We start from the raw sequence: 18073 nt of genomic DNA, 5'->3' as shown, positions 1-18073 counted from the left end.
AGATTGTTGGGCAGCTCTCTTTGGATATAAGTTTTATTGGATTTTCTTCATGTTCTTGGTGTTTTGAGTGGTTGGATTCAATAAAGTTTGCAACTTTATTGATCTTTGTAGTCACAAGAGGGTTAGATGTTCTAGATCTGAATAGTTATGTAACTTTGAGCTCAATCATGGATCTTGACCCAATTTATGCCATTTTTTATCCAATTGAGCAAATGATATGCATTGGACATACATGTCATTAAATCAAGGATTTTAATAGACAATTAGGGTCCTAAGAAGCCTGCTGAAAAGTATGAGCTTAGGGCTTAACGAATTAAGGGCTTAATCCATTAAGTTTTTCACTATGCGGTTGCCACGACATGGTGACATGTTTTTCTTGATGTGGCGATTGCACTGGTCATGACTATTTTGTCGAGAAAGTACCACAAAGTGACTAAAGGATGACTACGACGTGGAGGTTAACTGATGTTGACTTTTGATCGGGTTTGACTTTTAGTCAAATTGATATTTTTAGAAGGTAGACTAAGGGTTTACCTTCTATGTTTCTATAGGAGGTGTGTAACACCCACTTTTCAGTTGTGTGAGCTTGTTATCTATCGACTACGGTTATGAGATGGGTTTTCTCACTGTACTATATAAGATGCTAGTTATCTTTGTGACTCTTGCATGAAAGACCAAAGTTTGGCCCCTGAAAATTGTATGAAAGACTAGGATCTGACCCCTAGCAATTGTATAAACACCAGGGTTTGACCCCTGATAGTTGTATAGAAGACTAAGATCTGGCCGCTAGCAATAAAGTAATATTTATTAATATATAAATATTATATATTAAAAAAAATATTTATTAATATATAATAATACAATAAAAAAGAATTAATCCAATAAAAAATTTAAAAATAATTAATTAAAAGAACTAATGTATAATAATTGAATAATGTTAAAAATAAGAGATGTAGAAATGATCCATGAAGATAAAATTGGTATTTTTAAAAGAATTAACATACAATCCATTAAAGTCAACGTGTTTGAACAAAAAAGTAAAAACCCATAAGATAACCAAAATTGGACCGCTTATACATCACTAAACATTTTGAACTAAAACCATATAATCTGGACAACCACTAGGATCATTTTTGCAACTTTGTCAAGGAGCAAACTTGCAAAAAACCAATTTTGTGGACTAAAGATGTTATATTTAGGAAACTTGCGAAACCAAACATGTAATTCACTTAAAATTTTATACTTATGCCAAAATTCGATTATGTTTCAACAAATAAGCGTCTTGAACTGTAATTGTTTTTTTATATATATAGAAATAAGAAAAAACATCATAATCAAAACGTTTAAAATATTCTACAACTAATCGTTTTCGACGTCAATTTTGCTACACTTACTCTACAAATTATCGCGACATGAAAATTATTCAAAGAACAAAAAATCAAAATCACAAACACTTGTAAATTTCAATTTTACACCAAACGTCTCCTCAATAAAATTAGGCACATCTCCACAACCAAACACGTGGCACACGGTGGTGAAAGCGCAGTTTAGCACCATTCATCAGGCACATGCACACATCTCTCCCTACGCCATTCCAACTCTCACACATTTCTCTCTCTCTCTCTCTCAATTGAAATTTGAAATTCTTCTGCAACAACAATGAGCTGCGGACCAGGACTCTTCTCCGATATCGGCAAAAAAGCCAGAGGTAATTCACTAATTTCAATGATCTGATTCGTTTATTAATCTTCTTTTACACCTTCGAATCTCCATTTTTCTAATCCTATATATATATATATATATATATATATATATATATATATATATATATATATATATATATATATATATATATATATACAGAATTTTTTATTAGCGTCCTTGAAAGTGACCAAATTTGCGGCTGTTACTGTTTTGTTTTGCTTTGTGCGTAGATCTGTTAACGAGAGACTACATATCGGATCAGAAAATTTCTGTTTCAACCACCACTGCAACCGGAGTTGTAAGTATCATCTATAATGTTGTAAAGAGCAAATAGTTCGTTGTGAAAAGTTCGCTTATTTTCGTTCGTTTAACCGAAAATATACACGAATTCCTGATCATTTAGTTAAACGAACGAATATAAACAATGGTCACTTTGGTTTAACTTTGTTTATATTGGTTATTATATAGTATGTTAGTTTATGTTAAGTTCTTCTATTTTGATATATGTTAAGTTGTGTTTAAATATTTGCGTTTCGGTTAACATCTTAACAAACATGTACAGATGAACATGAAAAAAAGTAATTCGTTAAAGCGTATGAACATGAATAAGAAATTTCCATTCATTCATCCTTTAATGTTTGTTCGGTTAACTGGTTAACTTAACTGAATGAACATGAATATATCAATATTCGTGTTCGTTTTGTTCGTTTACAGCCTAAATAAGTTTAATCATTGAAAAAACTCAAAATATTTAACATTCTACTCAAATACTTGTTCATTTACTTCATTATCCAATTCGGTTTTTGCATGAATGTTTAGAGGAAATACAATGTGTTTCAGTAGCCAATTTATTAGAAAAGTAGTATCAGAAAAGTAAATATGCAACCCTAAATTAGTTTGCTCAATGTATTCAACAGCCAATTTATTAAAAAAGTAGTATAATTAAGTAGCAAAATAATTAGTGTTCTTTCATTTCTATCAAAATAATCGATACTATTATTTTGTCACGGATAACATTTAATATTCATTAATTAAAAACGTTACATATCACTTTATTGCAGGCAATAACATCAACTGCAACAAAGAAAGGTGGTCTCTCATCAGGAGATGTGGGAACAGTATACAAGTACAATAACATATTGGTCGATGTCAAAGTGGACACAGAATCAAAGGTTTGTGGATTTGCCACCTGGATTTTCAATTTTTTTATTTTTATAATATAAGCTTTTCATATTTAACCTAATATCAAACCAATTTCGTAGATTGCTACAACATTAACTTTCACAGAGATCGTACCCTCAACCAAAACCATCGCATCATTCAAACTTCCTGATTTCAACTCCGGCAAGGTACACTTCATCTGTATTTATATCTGTATCTATATCTATATCTATATCTATATAAATGTAAACAAATTATGTGTACTTTTGTAGATAGAGGTTCAATACTTTCATTGTCATGCTACTTTAGCATCTGCGGTTTCTTTGAACCAAACCCCGACAATCGACCTTTCGACTACAATCGGTACACCGTCATTTGTTATCGGTGCAGAAGCCGGGTACGAACCGTCTTCCGGAAGATTGACAAAGTACACTGCTGGCATAGGTGTTAACAAACCGGATTCCAATGCTTCCATAATCTTGTAAGCAATTACATCAACCGTGTTGTTGTGCTCCAGAATACTCCGGTCATTCATCAATGACCGAGTATTTCAGATGATGTCCAGTAATCTGGACATCATCTGATATGTTTTTTTTTGTAAGAAATTACATCAACGCTTACAATTACATCAACCCTGTTGTTGTGCTTCAGTCACTGATGAATGACTAGAGTATTTCAGATGATGTCTAGTAATCTGGGTATCATCTGAAATGTTTTTTTTTTTTTTTGGTTAATGAGATTTATTTTTTAGGGGTGACAAAGGGGACACGATAAAGGCGTCGTATATACACCATTTGGATGAATTAAAAAAGACGGCTTGCGTAGGGGAAATTACGAGAAGGTTTTCGTTAAATGAGAACACGTTTACGGTTGGTGGGTCATATGCGGTTGATAGTTTAACCATGGTTAAGGCGAAGTTGAATGACCATGGTAAGCTCGGTGCACTTTTGCAGCATGAGATTATTCCCAAATCGCTTGTGACATTGTCTAGTGAAATGGACACGAAAGCATTGGATAAAACTCCAAAGTTTGGTTTGGCTCTTGCACTCAAACCATGATTAAGATTTGGTTACTTTACTGATGAGTTTATATAATGCATTTTTGTTTAATTAATTGAAGTGTAAGTTTTTTTTTTCTTTTTAAATTTAATTTTTTGTCCTCCATTGATGGGAGCATTCTCAATCAATAAGCAATTGTTGCATTATATATAAAAATTGTTTATTAAGCAGTTTCTTTTGATGAATTGTTTCTTACGACCATAAGAAATTGAACCAAAAATCGACATGTAAAGTAATTCATCCAGCAATATGTGATGAATTAACAAGTAATTCAAAAAACCAAGATCAAAACAAAGGTAAGTTTGAATTTCAAAAACTCCTTGAAATTATCATTCTGCTAAACGTAAATCTCTATACGAAAACTAGTGTCAAAAAGCTAGAAGAATCAGAGAAAGCTTTACGAAAAGGTCCAAAACAAGAGATGAGCAAATCATTCAATCAATCAACGTTGTGCATAATCTCCTCGGAGGTGAACTTATCTTCCTTATCCTTATCTGCCGCAGCACGTCCCATTGCTTTCCGATCAATCAGCGATTTCCTATCCTTATCAAGGCGGACCTTGGTGTCGGTGATCACACATTTTGAAGGATTGATTATGACATTGATTGTAGATCCATTCACCTTCTCTCGTGTGATTCGCTCAATGTGAATCACCCACTTACGACGGTATACCTGAACAACTTTTGCCCTCACATCCTTTATATGTGCCGCGAACGATTTACACTTCGTCATCCTTGCGGATCGGCATTGATCGGAGGTTGTGTTTTGAGCGTAGTTCGCCGGAAAGCGGTGCGCTCATCAGGACACGGCGGATACTCGACGGTGCTGAGAAATTCCGTCGGGAACTGGTGACCCTAGGATTGTACTACATGTTTCTTGTTGTCTGTGTGATTCTCCGGTCAACGCCGATGATTGAAACGACGACAGCTAGAGAGGAAAACTAGGGTTTATTGCAGATTTATCAAACTAAATATGAAGGCATGATCCATATTTCGGTCCATTTTCATGGCTCAATCAATCCACTTATACACCTTATACTCCTTTCTTTTTTACTTAAACCACTCCTGCTATTTACAGGGTGAATTTCTTATATTTCTTTAAAAATCAAAATATTATATTTATCCAACCTAATTTTTAAATATCAAATTTATCCTATATAAACTTTTAAAATATTATATTTGTCCAAATCATTTTTTTATATATATTAAATATTTTATTATCATTTAAAAAAACTTTCTTTTTATCAACGGACCATTATACCCTTCTTATTATTATTAAGTACAAATATAACCTAATCACTTATAAACACAATTACAACCTAATCAAGTTCGATGTCTTCTTCTTCAATCGGCCCAGAATACCTTCTTTCATATTCTGTCATCTAGGAAACCTTCCATTCGAAGTTAGCTTTGTATACATAGTTGTTTGCTTATTAAAAAAATTATTTTATGCAATTTTAAACTTGAATTTATTATTTGTAGTTTATATGAAGAACAAAAATGCTTTAATGAAGGGCAAATATGAGTGCTTGCAGATTTTTGTTATAGATACGTTCATATCGTTCCCATTACCAAATTTTTATATGTACTTAATATAATATTAGTATAAAATGTGTCCTTCAAAATTAATTAAGAAACTTGGATATGATGAAATGATGACAGAGAGAACATACCGATGGTAAGAGGAATTGGAAAGTGGAACTCAAAGACCCTCTCAACCTTTTGGGTACTAATCATCTAGGGGTTATTTTGACATACAAATCAAATCAAAGCTTCCCTCACATGTTTAAGAACGCATAAAAAAACAAAACTATATGTTGGGTATATTTGTACAACATTTGAATCTTGGGTCCAGGTCTATGACGATCGAAGAAGACGACTTCGATAGGGATTAGGTTCTAATTGTATTTAAAAGTGATTAGGTTTATAATTGTATTTTAATTTAATAATAATAATAATAATTAGAAGGTTATGATATTTTAAAGTTTAAAAAGGGCATATATGAAATTCTTTCTTATTATTATTACTAATTTATAACTCGGGGAACCATGGTTATAAAATTAATTAAATTTTTATAATAAAAATTTATAATTATTAATCAATTATTTTAAATAAGTCTTTTTAAATAAATTATTAATTAAGAGATATATCAAATTTTTAAAGTTAATATAACTTCAAATTTAACATATAATTAGAAAATGTAAATTCGAATTTTGAAATGAGTTGCATAATACATCTAAATGGCAAATGACATAATATTAATAGAGAGTTGTATTAGAGTGACACTTGACAAAAGAATATTAACATTATTCATTTATTAGAATATGAATTATTTTTTCAATTTTTGAGTAAATTACTAGCCCAAGTGTCAAAAAAAACATGTTTGGTCACTATTTTAAAAAATTAATTTGGACAGTCTCTCATTTGTTTAAATTTTGTAGGTTTTATCCCTAATGTCGTTAGCCAGCCATAAAAATATGATTTTGCTTTTATATATTTTTTTGATTTATTTTTATTTGTTAGTTATATTTAATTAATTACATATTTATTTGTTTATTTAAAGTAATAGACCCCATCTCACATATCCTCTTTACCTTTCTCTTCATCCAAACACCATTCCTAATCATCTAGAAGTGTGAGCATCTCCGATCACCACTGGCCAACCATCTCCGACCTATAATCTCTGCTCAACCATTGGCCACCATCTCCAATCACCTACGACCACCTACCACATATCTTACACTCTCATCCTATGTTCCCATTTGTCTCCTTCTTCACTTACACATTTTCCGACACACCACCACCCATCTTTTCGGTACCACCACCATCACCCACTGCTCTTACCCTAGACTACTAAATCCTATAAATGGAAAACTAATCACTCATCCCTTTGTATGCAAACACAATCACACCAAAAATGATTTCCAATAAAATCCAAAACCTACAACAAATTTGAAAAATTATATGAATCATTCATTCCCTTTCTCTCTTCTTTCACCTATGTAACCTGCCAAAAAGGACGTCAGCAATCGTTTTTCCGACACCACCACCGACAAACAAACAGTAGAATGTAAATTTGATAACGGAGAAGAGAGAGTTGCATTTGGAGTGCAGATCTGTAAACCCTCGCTGGTGGTGGTGACGACGACAGTAAAATAGTCATTTTACTGTCGTGAAAACGGAGAAAAGAGAGAATTGCATTTTGTTTTTCTTTATTTTTTATTTTCTTTTAAATTGTTAATAACCAACAAATAAAAATATATCAAAAAAGAAATAGAAATGGTAAAATTGTCATATTATCGTTGTCATGGGCGGTCCGAGTAAGAAAAAAACATGGACAGTCCGAGTTAGTTTTTTTTAAAATAGAGACTAAACGCATTTTTTGGCACTTGGGCGAGGGACTAACCATGTAGTTTACTCTCCATTTTTTTCCTGTGCGGCTTCAGTTCTACTCCATTTATTTTTTTATTTTGAAAGAAATGATCAGATATAAAATAATATTATTTATTCATCCTAAAAGTGGATGAACTTTCAGTTGTCGGTATTAATAATTTTTATATATTTATAAATTTTAAGTTTATTTTTATTTTTAGTTATAATTTAAATGTAATATTTAATATTTATAATAGTTTGTTATATATTAAAATATATTAATTAACTATAAATATAAATTTTATGTTTTATGTATCAAATTCATATACAAATTCAAATACATATTGAAATTTTAAAATATGATAACGTATTTTACAAGTGTGTTATAAATATAATCTTATTTATTTAATATTATTGTGAAGAAAACAAAGATAGATTATATATATATATATATATATATATATATATATATATATATAAGTAATTAGTAGAAGGATGTGTTTAACAATATATGTAAGTTGCAAAAAGAGAATATATTAGGAATATATTTTTTGGATTAAAAATTGGGTCAAATGTGGAATATGGTTGTAGAGGAAACACTATTTACCCTATTTTTGTTTCGTTTTTAAGGAAAAATTAGAGATGGTATTAGTCTCCACTTTGGCCTAAATTGAACTGGTTTTTGGTATAAAATGTCTGAAAATACTAAGATTGTGAAAATATCCGATAATATGATATTATATTAGAGAACATTTTGAGTGTTGTGTTAAAATCTACCTAAAAAGTGTCTATACAAAGCAATAGGGGCAAAAAAGGGTCACACTAGGTTACAAAAAATCAAGTTTCCTACAACTAGTAGAACAAATCAATTTTTTCTGATTTTTCAAATCGATTTCAACGAACCAATCCCAATATGGTTTCAACTGCTAATTCAATTCTCGAACTTGTAGCCTCCAGTTGGAAGAAATTGGTGGTGGCGAGGAAGAAGCTGATGGTGGTGGTGAGGAGGAAGTTGGTGGTGGCGGTGAAGAAGTTGGTGGACCATGAGGTACTTTGTACCATTGTGCTACCCTTCGGGTGAAAAAAATTTGATGAAGCTTGTTATTTCTCTTTTTTGTATGAATTTGTGATGCCTTGTTCCAAATCGTTACCCATTTGAGTGTGGGTGATAAAATGTAGATGATTCGGGTCAGTGACGGATATAAGGGTGGGCAATAGGGACATTTGCACAGGGCCCATATATTCCAAAGGCCCAATTTTTTTTAATTATATTATGTGTAATTAAAATTCCACGCCCAAATGCTTAGCTTCAACAGTCCATCAAGCGTGCAGCAGTCCATAGATAGACAAAATTCTGCGGACTTCTCGAGAAAGTCAAGATTTTGTGATTTCCAACTTTCTGTGAGCGTGAGGTCATGAAACGTGAGAAGGGCAGTCAATCATTCAATATTCAGGGACATCCGATTACTCCACAGCGTGCAAGACATTTAGGTTTCATATTTTTATTTAGGGACATTCATAATCATTCAGATTCAGTAGAAGGTGAGAAATGAGAAGGGCAACAACGGTATTCTTCCACAATTTTCTTGTTTTATTTTATTCAAGACTCCCAGTCGATCATAAATCATTCATCATTCAATTATAAATTATTCAGACTTCAGTTATGTTTAATTGTTTGTTTTATTTTTGAGATATTGAATGTTGAACCATAATATCACAGGATCATATTAGATAATTAGTTTACTTAACATAATTACTCATCAGAAATTGAATTACAATTAGATTGTAAACTGTTCCATTGAAATTGAATCGGAATGTGAATGTCATCATATTATAGTTAGTGAATGATAAAATCAGACATCATAAAAAAATCAGTTTATGTAATTTAATTTGTTGCACGTTAATGTCTAAGGGCCTTTTTTCCACCTCGTCCTGGGCATTTGAATCCTCAGGACCAACCCTGATTCGGGTGTTCGGTTTGGTTTTGGAGCCAAGGGGTATTTGGCTAAAAATCCAGCAGGGTTTTATGGAAATTTGATTTTTGTTTGGGAAATCTTATGGCAAGTATGAGTTGATAAAAGTATAGAGCTTCTCGTTACCTTTTCATGGATATAAGGATCGTCGAAATCATATTTATAACGAAGAAGTTATGGCATTCAGAGTATTTTAAGGTTTAAGATGAAACCCTTGTACAAGGGGCGTACATAGGGAGTACGCAAGGAGTATTAGTGCGAGGGGCAGTATGTTGGGCGTACATTGGCGTACACTTAGTGTACCCGGAGGGATTGATCGCCAACCTCGGCCTCGTATGCTGGGCGTACGAGGGGTGTTTAAACCCTAATTTTTTTTATCAAGTGTTCCCTATTTAAAAACCTTAAGTCTTTAGGGATGGCCTCTTTACCAACCCCAAACCTCCTAAAATCCTAAATCGACCCCTTAGTTTCTTGGTGGTGTTCTTGATCTATTAAAATGAATTTGGTGCACATTTTTGCCCTTGTGAAGGAAGTAGAAAAGCTTGAAGTTGTTTTGCTTGGTGAAAAGGCTTTGGATCCAAAATCTTCATCTTGTGGGAAAGCTTTCTGATGTATCAAGTTTTCATATTGGCTTGTATATGCTTAGATCTCTCCATAGTTAGTTTGTTGTGCTTTTGGTTCCTTTTTGGGTTGTTGGATGAGTTAAGTCGTTTAAGGGATTGTTATTTTAGATCTGAGTTTGTTTTGGTCTCCTTGAGCATAAAGGTGCAAGCTTTATGAGAATTTTGGTTTCATGCATGTATTAAGTCAATTATTAAGTCATTTTTAAGCTTAAGAGCTTCATTTAGACATGTATGAACGTAAAGTTGGCAACTTTACGTGATAATCCAGCTCAAGGGAGTCAGATCTATCTTTTGGAGCTTTGTCTTAATGAAATAAGCGTTGAACAAAGTTTTGGGATGAATAAGGTGAGTATGTTGGGTGTACAAGCAGGTACGCTTAGCGTACAAGCCTCTAATCGAGTACGCTACGCGTACGTGCTGAGTACGCCCCGCATACTCGGTCTGGTGACCCTCATATGTTTGGGCTTCGATGTGGGCTATCTTTTGGGATTGGTAGCTTGGCGATTTTTTGGGCCATCTAATGTTTTGGATTAGGGTAAATTTTATGGGCATTAGGGTGAGTCGTTCCAGTCATGTTGAAGGTTCTGTGAGCGTTCAGGCCGGTGCGGCGTTCCAGTCAAGTTGAAGGCTTTTTATGTATGTTGTTTGTTATTATGTTGTCTAGTGGTACTTTGGGGGAACTCATTAAGCGTTGGCTTGCAATTTTGGGTTATGTTTCAGGTACTTCGGATGACCGCGGGAAAGTGAAGTCGTGACCGTACACATCCTCTGGTTTTATGACTTATGATTTTGGGAGACTCTGATGTTTGAAAATGTTTTGAAAAAATTGATTGTAAACAATTTATGAATTTGGGTTGCTTTAAAAAGTTTAAATTTCTTGTGATTTTGATGAGTGTTACAAGCCTGGGTGATCGGTCCAACTGGTACATCATTACAAAGTCATTGCTATCTCTCCTGAATATGGGTCTTTCGATGCTCTCCCCTCTGGATAGGTACGTTTTCAGCTATTTCTTCTGGGTGGGTGTTGGCCCATAATGGTTCTTTTCTGGTGAGGACTAAAAATGGAACTTCTTGAGGTTCCCGGCATTCCATGTTCTTGGAATCGACCTTACTTCGATTGCATCAAGTGTGTAGGACCCCTTTCGGTGTGCTTCAGTTACTTGTATGGTCCTTCACACGTGGGACCTAGTTTCCCTTGTGGTTAAGCATGGATCACCTCGTTTTTCCTTAAGACATAGTCTCCTACTTTGAAGGCTTTTTCCTTCACCCTTTGATTGTAGTATCCTTCTACTGTATTATTGTAATGTTGCTTGTCGGACATTCGACCGTTTTCGTCGTTCTTCAATAAGCTCTAGATTTTGTCTTAGATCCTCATCATTGTTTTTCTCCAAAAAGTGCACCGTGAGCAGTGAGCCGATCATCAGTTCCGTTGGTAGCATCGCCTATGTGCCATAGGCCAGGCTGAACGGGGTTTCTTTCGGGCTTGTCCTTGGGGTCATCATGTATGACAAGTGGACTCCTGTGAGTTCTTCTACCTAACTGCCTATGGCCTTTCCTAGCCGCTTCTTTATCCCATCCATAATTGTCATGTTGGACACTCTCGTCTGCCCATTGGCCTGTGGGTGCGCTACCGACGTGAATCGTTTCTATATCCCTTTTTCTGCACACCAACTTCTGAATGGATTTTCTACAAATTGTAATCCATTATCGTTGACCAGTACTTTGGGTGTTCCGAATCTCGTTATGATGTTCGTCCATAGAAACTTAATAATCTTCATCCCTGTTATGCACGATAATGGCACGGCTTTGATCCTTTTGGTGAAGTAGTCCACTGCGACTACCAAGACCATCACCTTTCTAGGGGCCTCAGGGAACAACCCTACAATGTGGATTCCCCACTGGTAGAATGGAAAAGGGATGGAGATGCTCTCTAGCGGTGTCGGGCGAGCTCCCTGTACTAGTGAGTAGGTTTGGCATTTCATGCATATTCGTGTTAACGTTGTTGCGTCTCGATGGATGTCGGGCTAGTAAATTCCCATTCTTGGTATCTTTCTTGTGAGAGCTCTTGCTCAGTAACACCCCCGAACCAGACGGCGAAAACGTCCATGGGCTTGGGTGACTTCATTTTTGTAGTATCATCACATAGTATATATTGAAACATAACATCATCATCATCACACATGTAATATTACAATTGTCATTGGTTTACATCAAATATTGTATTTCGATATTACATGTCAAAATATTCAAAGTGTGATGGAATCAAAACATAACAAAACATCCATGTAATCTTGCTAACCAACCAGTTCAACGGTTTCCTGAGAATACAAGTTAAATTAAAAAGGTCAACATAAATATGTTGGTGAGAGTTCATAAGCATGATTGAGTAAAATGTTTCGTATCGCTTTGTAAACACCAGAAAATCCGATATTTTCTGAAAAACAATTTGAAATGTTTGTGTCAGATCTTGTATTAATGCATGTTTGTTATTATTTGTGAGAATGTAATAGAATGACCCCAGACAACCCGATGTTGTCTGTTTATGAGAATGCTGGAAACTCAACACCCTGGTTGGGTACCAGCGCGAGTATATTACCGTGTTATCAAACAAAAAGATGGTTTCCCGTAAATTTTATAACGTTAATTCCTCTAAGTGAGTCGTTATAACCATACTAGATAATGACAATTTCGCCTGTCTTGGCGTTTTTCGAAGGCCGACGGAACAAGGTAAGGTTTTTGTCATCCTAGACTAGCCTTGTCTAACTGTAGCGAACAGCTCAGGTGTGGGGTGTCACCCCCATATAGATCTATACACAAACTCCCGCTCTCCCTCCAGGATACTCTGTTTATAACTACAGGCTACGATTGTACACTGAATAGGTGTCAACCGACATGTCTCACTAAATCCTTAATTGAATTTATGCGAAAGAGAAAACATATAAAGTATATTACAGGTCCAATAAACATGTAAGTGGACACTAAGGCCCACTAAGCATGTAAATTATTAGCAGGCTCAAAAGGAATGAGAATATATATATAAATATATATATATATATATATATATATATATATATATATATATATATATATATATATATATATATATATATATATATATCAGGCCCGATATACATGTAAAAGGACAACTAAGGCCCATTTAACATGTATATTATTTTCAGGCCCAATAAGGACAATACCAAAATCGATATGTGGTTTGTTACGTGGGTTGTTTAAGCTATGTTGTTTACCAATGCGACATAAACAATTCACCTTTTTGTAAAAGGTCATTTTTGGTCGTGAAAACCAAGAATTTACATTTGTGGCACATTTTTGGTAAAAAATGACAATTTAGGTCCTTTAAGGACAAATACATTTAAGGCTAGTTTTCAGTAGAAATAACATTTATAACTCACTTCTGTCAAAAATATCATTTTTGGCTTGGTTTTATGAAAATGTGCATTTTCGGCCCATTTAAAAATAAATTTATCTTTTTGGCCCAAGTTTTAATAAATTTACATTTTGCGTTCCTCTTATCAAAATTTAAAATTTTGGCATAACTTTGTTGAAAATGACATTTGAGGCCACAAAAGTCCAAAAATTTACAAACCTGGCCCAAAAACTCGTAAAAGCCCATTTATGAACTTTTACACTTCTAACCCTTTTCAAGATCACAAATATCATAAAGATTCATACTTATCAAAATACATTCTTTTTGGTCCCTTAAAAACCATGAGTTACATAAAAATACCCCATTTTTGGTTATTTTGTCATTTTTGGCCCTCTCATGCAATTTTCTTAGCTTTAAGTAACTTTGATGTATTTTAAAACCTTTTCTTTGCATAATAAGTTGAAATAAGTGTTATGTTCTACAAGTATCATCACATTTTAGTATATCTTCAAGTTCATGGAGTTTATAACACATAATTAGGGGTGTAAGTGAGTCGAGCTACTCGGGATCGACTCATTAAAAGCTCGACTCGAGATCAAATTAAACGAGCCTGAGCCGAGCTCGAGCCTAAATATGAGGCTCGTTTATTAAACGAGCTCGAGTCGAGCTTCAGTTAGTGGGCTCGCGAGCCTAAACGAGCCTACTGAATTGTTCACGAACCGAGCCTGAGCTTCATTTTAAGGCTCGAATCGAGCTCAAGCTTCCTCAAAATTAAACGAGCTGAGCTCGAGCTTGGTCAGGCTCGGGCTCGGCTCGGCTCGTTTACACCCATACACATAATCACACATATATCATGAAAAACACACAAAATCGTGCATACACACATAGATCTACATAAAACAACTTGTATTCTCCCCCAAAACATAGTAAAATGTGAAAATAGAGGGTATGAACTCACTTTCTTTGGAGATTTCGGTTGTGAGGAAAAAAATGAAGAGATCTCGGCCTTTAGCAAGCTTTCTTGAGTGGATTTCGAACTTGAGATGGATCTATGGGGATGGATCACGAAAGGATGTAGGTTAAGAAGGGATTCCTAGAGTAACTTGAATCAAAAGTTATAGAGTTTCACAATAACTTACCAAGGATAAATGAGCTTTGATGGAGAGTCCTTGATGTCCCTAAAAGCTCACAAAAATTTGGAGGATGGATGAGAGGAGTTCTTGGAGGGATGTAGCAGCTAGAATTGAAAGTGAAGGTGGTGGTGGGAGACCTTTGGTCGAGAGATAGATAAGAGGGAGAGAAGAGAAAAGTTTGATGTAATAGTGCATAGAAACATGAGATTAGCATGGAGATTTTTTGGATAATTGCATGGACATCCACCTTGTGAAACTTAGGTGGCACCTTTAATTATCCCATTGTTTTTTTTGTCTAGCCAAGAATGGGGAAAGGAAAAGAGAAGGGAAAAAGTTTGGGCCATGCTTGCTTATATTCGATATTATGAGGCCCAAGTTGAGAATTTTCGGTCCATTGGGCCCTTATGAGGGTTGATGGCCCAATAGAGATAAGGAAAAAGGGTTTACGGCCCAATAAGGTCCAAGACGATAGTTTACGGCTCAAAAGGGCTTATGAAACCTTTTACGGCCCATTAAGGCCCATGATGACTAAGTGAGACATTTTAGGCCCAATAAGGCCCATGAGAAGTCTTATGGCCCAAAATCCTATTATTTAATGAATATGGGTCCAATTAGGGCCCATATAAGGATTCTTGACCCAAAATACTCAAATCGAGATTTTATTGGTCCATTAGGCCCAATAAACGACGCCTGGTCTATCTTGGGTTTGAATCGGGATATTAGGGTTTCAAGCTCAAAATTAGGTTTTGAACTTCATTCAAGAGTTTTGATTCAAATGGTTGATTTTGAATGAGCATCGTACTTGACATTAGCTTAGATTACAAGTTATACAAGAGTTGATCTTTACATGAAGACAAAATTTCCTAGCTAAAAAGGCTAGTTGTGACATCATCCCCCCGTTAAAGGGAATTTCGTTCTGAAATTCTTTTGAAAGGTAGAACTATGAACGAGAGAATAAGTGAGGGTACTTCTACTTCATCTGTCCCTCGTGTTCCCATGTGAATTCTGATCCACGCGTAGCGTTCCATCAAACCTTCATAATCGGAATACGACTCTATTTCGTACGCTTCACTTCCCTGTCCAATACTTCAACCGACTCCTCGACGAACAGGAGATTCTCCTTTACTTCGATCTCTTCAAGAGGAATGACAAGGGTTTCATATGATAAGCACTTTTTCAAATTCGAGACATGGAATACGGGGTGTACGTTGTTGAGCTTTGCAGGTAGCTACAACTGACATGCCACCGGACCAACTCGAGCTAAAATCTTGAACGGCCCGATGTATCGTGGATTTAGTTTTCCTCGTCTCCCAAAACGGATCATCCTTTTCCTTACTAACTACGTGGCCCAAGAAGTTTACACTACGATTCCAAAACTTGCATTTTGAGAGTTTCGTGTATAGTTCTTCATTTGTTAAAGTTTCCAAGATTTGACGGAGATGTTGACCATGCTCCTCCTTGCTTCGGGAGTATATGACAATGTGATCGATGAAGACGATTACGAACTTATCGAGGAATGGGCGGCAGACTCAATTCATGAGATCCATAAATGTTGCAGGGGCATTTGTTAGACCGAACGGAATCACGACGAATTCGTAATGACCGTACCGAGTTCGGAAAGCAGTTTTTGGAATGTCCTCTTCTCGGACTCGAAACTGGTGATAACCGGATCTTAGATCTATTTTGGAGAACTAACTAGCTCCTTGGAGCTGGTCAAATAGATCGTCAATTCGAGGGAGTGGGTATCGGTTTTTTGACAGTGAGCTTGTTCAGTTCTCTATAATCGATGCACATTTTGAAGGATCCGTCCTTCTTCTTGACAAACAAGACTGGAGCTTCCCAGGGTGAGTGTAACAACCATAAAAATCAGGCAAAATATAAACTTTTTTAAAACATTTAGAAACCAACAGTTATTACCAATTTGTTTTCAAAACAATTTTATATCAGAGTATCCCAGAAACATAGTCACAAAAGGTGACGAGTTGTACGATCACGCATTTGTCTTCCTGCGATCATCTGATGTACCTGAAACAATAATTTGTAACTGTAAGCCCGAGGCTTAATGAGTTACCCCCAAAATACCGATACACATACAGTCCATATAACGATATCAACAATATCATAACATAACCACTGAACAGAACAACACATAATGGGTCCACAACTTCACATGCTGGAATACCCTTGGGCCCACAGTGTGAGTCTAGAATGCCTATCGGGCCCTCAGCTCACATCTGGATTGCCACCGAGCCCTCGGTACGAGTCTGGAATGTCTACCGAGCCCTCAGCTCGTATCTGAATTGCCATCGAGCCCTCAGTACGAGTCTGGAATGCCTATCGGGCCCTCAGATCGTATCTGGAATGTTCCCGAGTCCTCAGTATGAGTCTGAAATGCCTACCGGGCCCTCAGCTCATATCTGGCATACTCCCGAGTCCTCAGTATGAGTCTGGAATGCCTACCGGGCCCTCAGCTCATATCTGGAATACTCTATGGTTTGTTGGCTACCGCATGGAGCAGTACAACCTCAACCCAACCCAAATAACATATAACATAACTACTGTGAATGCAATAATCATATAACATCACAGGTAGTCCTACAGGTCTACCTAACTGGCATAACCACTAGCATGCAACACTAACTCATACTCAACATTTAACACTACTAGGATAACATATCCAATGGGCCGGCCTTAGTGCCTTAGACCCCTTAGTATAATGAGGATAACTCACATGGCACTGCTGAAGTCTCGCTGATACAACTCCAGCTGCTGGTTGACAGATTCCCGAACTGTCAACATCAAACAACACCCAATTAATAATTAGGTTCCAAGCCTAAGGTCCAACTCACACTATAAAAGCCCAAAAGTCAATAATGCGCCAAAGCCCAACATATGGCCCAACTTTCCAATTTGGGCCCAGACCTTTACATGGTCTTTCCTTAAGGCCCATCCAATTTTTCCAATACAATTTCCATGGCCCAAGATCACATAATCATAAAGGCCCAATTATGGCCCATCTATCGCCCAAATTTCCAAATTGGGCCCAAGTCCTCACACGGCCTTATCCTAAAGCCCATCTAATTATTTTGGTCCATTAACTTGTTCTTGGATGGCCCACTAATAGCCCAATCGCCAAGGCCCGATAAGAAGGCCCTATTCAAGGACCGAATGAGATTAAAGCTTTCACATGAAATGATGATTAGGGTTAAGTGTTTCTTACTTAACTCATTACGGACTTAATCCATTAAGTCTATTATTGCCTTAAGCTAGTTGTCAATGGTTATCAATTATTATTTGAAATTTAATAATTAATTCTCCTATCACGATTAGGGTTTTATGCCCTTAGGGTTTTCCAAACCCTAATTAGGATTTCTCAACCCAATACTAGCCCATTAGTCCATTGATTGGACTTTTAGGTCATATTGGACCTTATTGGCCCATTAGGGTTCCATTGGGCCCACTAGGGCTTCTTTGGGCCCATTAGGGTTTCATTGGTCCCATATTGCCCAAACATCCCTCAAACAAGGTCCAAACGCAATCAAGGCACACCGCCACCCAACATGACGGCCGGTAGCGGTAGGAGGCGGCAACCACCACCCTACGGTGGTGTTTTAGACTTGTTTATTGATTATCGATTCTATTACAATTTACAAAAATACCCC

At 35.9% G+C, this 18073-nt stretch overlaps 1 protein-coding gene and 1 pseudogene across 1 annotated transcript; one reads left to right on the top strand and one right to left on the bottom strand.

Annotated features, from left to right (window-relative positions):
- The first annotated feature begins 1554 nt into the window (after positions 1-1554).
- LOC111906415 (mitochondrial outer membrane protein porin 2) lies at positions 1555-4108 on the top strand. The gene is made up of 6 exons (XM_023902175.3): positions 1555-1708; positions 1935-2002; positions 2766-2876; positions 2967-3053; positions 3138-3346; positions 3617-4108. The coding sequence occupies exons 1-6, from the start codon at positions 1660-1662 to the stop codon at positions 3921-3923; spliced, it is 831 nt and encodes a 276-aa protein (XP_023757943.1). The 5' UTR covers positions 1555-1659; the 3' UTR covers positions 3924-4108.
- A 116-nt stretch (positions 4109-4224) lies between these two features.
- LOC111906416 (60S ribosomal protein L26-1-like) lies at positions 4225-4794 on the bottom strand (annotated as a pseudogene).
- Between the last annotated feature and the right edge of the window lie 13279 nt (positions 4795-18073).

The sequence above is a fragment of the Lactuca sativa genome, chromosome 4, assembly GCF_002870075.4.
Source record: "Lactuca sativa cultivar Salinas chromosome 4, Lsat_Salinas_v11, whole genome shotgun sequence".
NCBI lineage: Eukaryota > Viridiplantae > Streptophyta > Magnoliopsida > Asterales > Asteraceae > Lactuca > Lactuca sativa.
The sequence above is the reverse complement of the archived record's forward strand: the minus strand, read 5'-3'. Positions and strand labels throughout refer to the sequence as shown.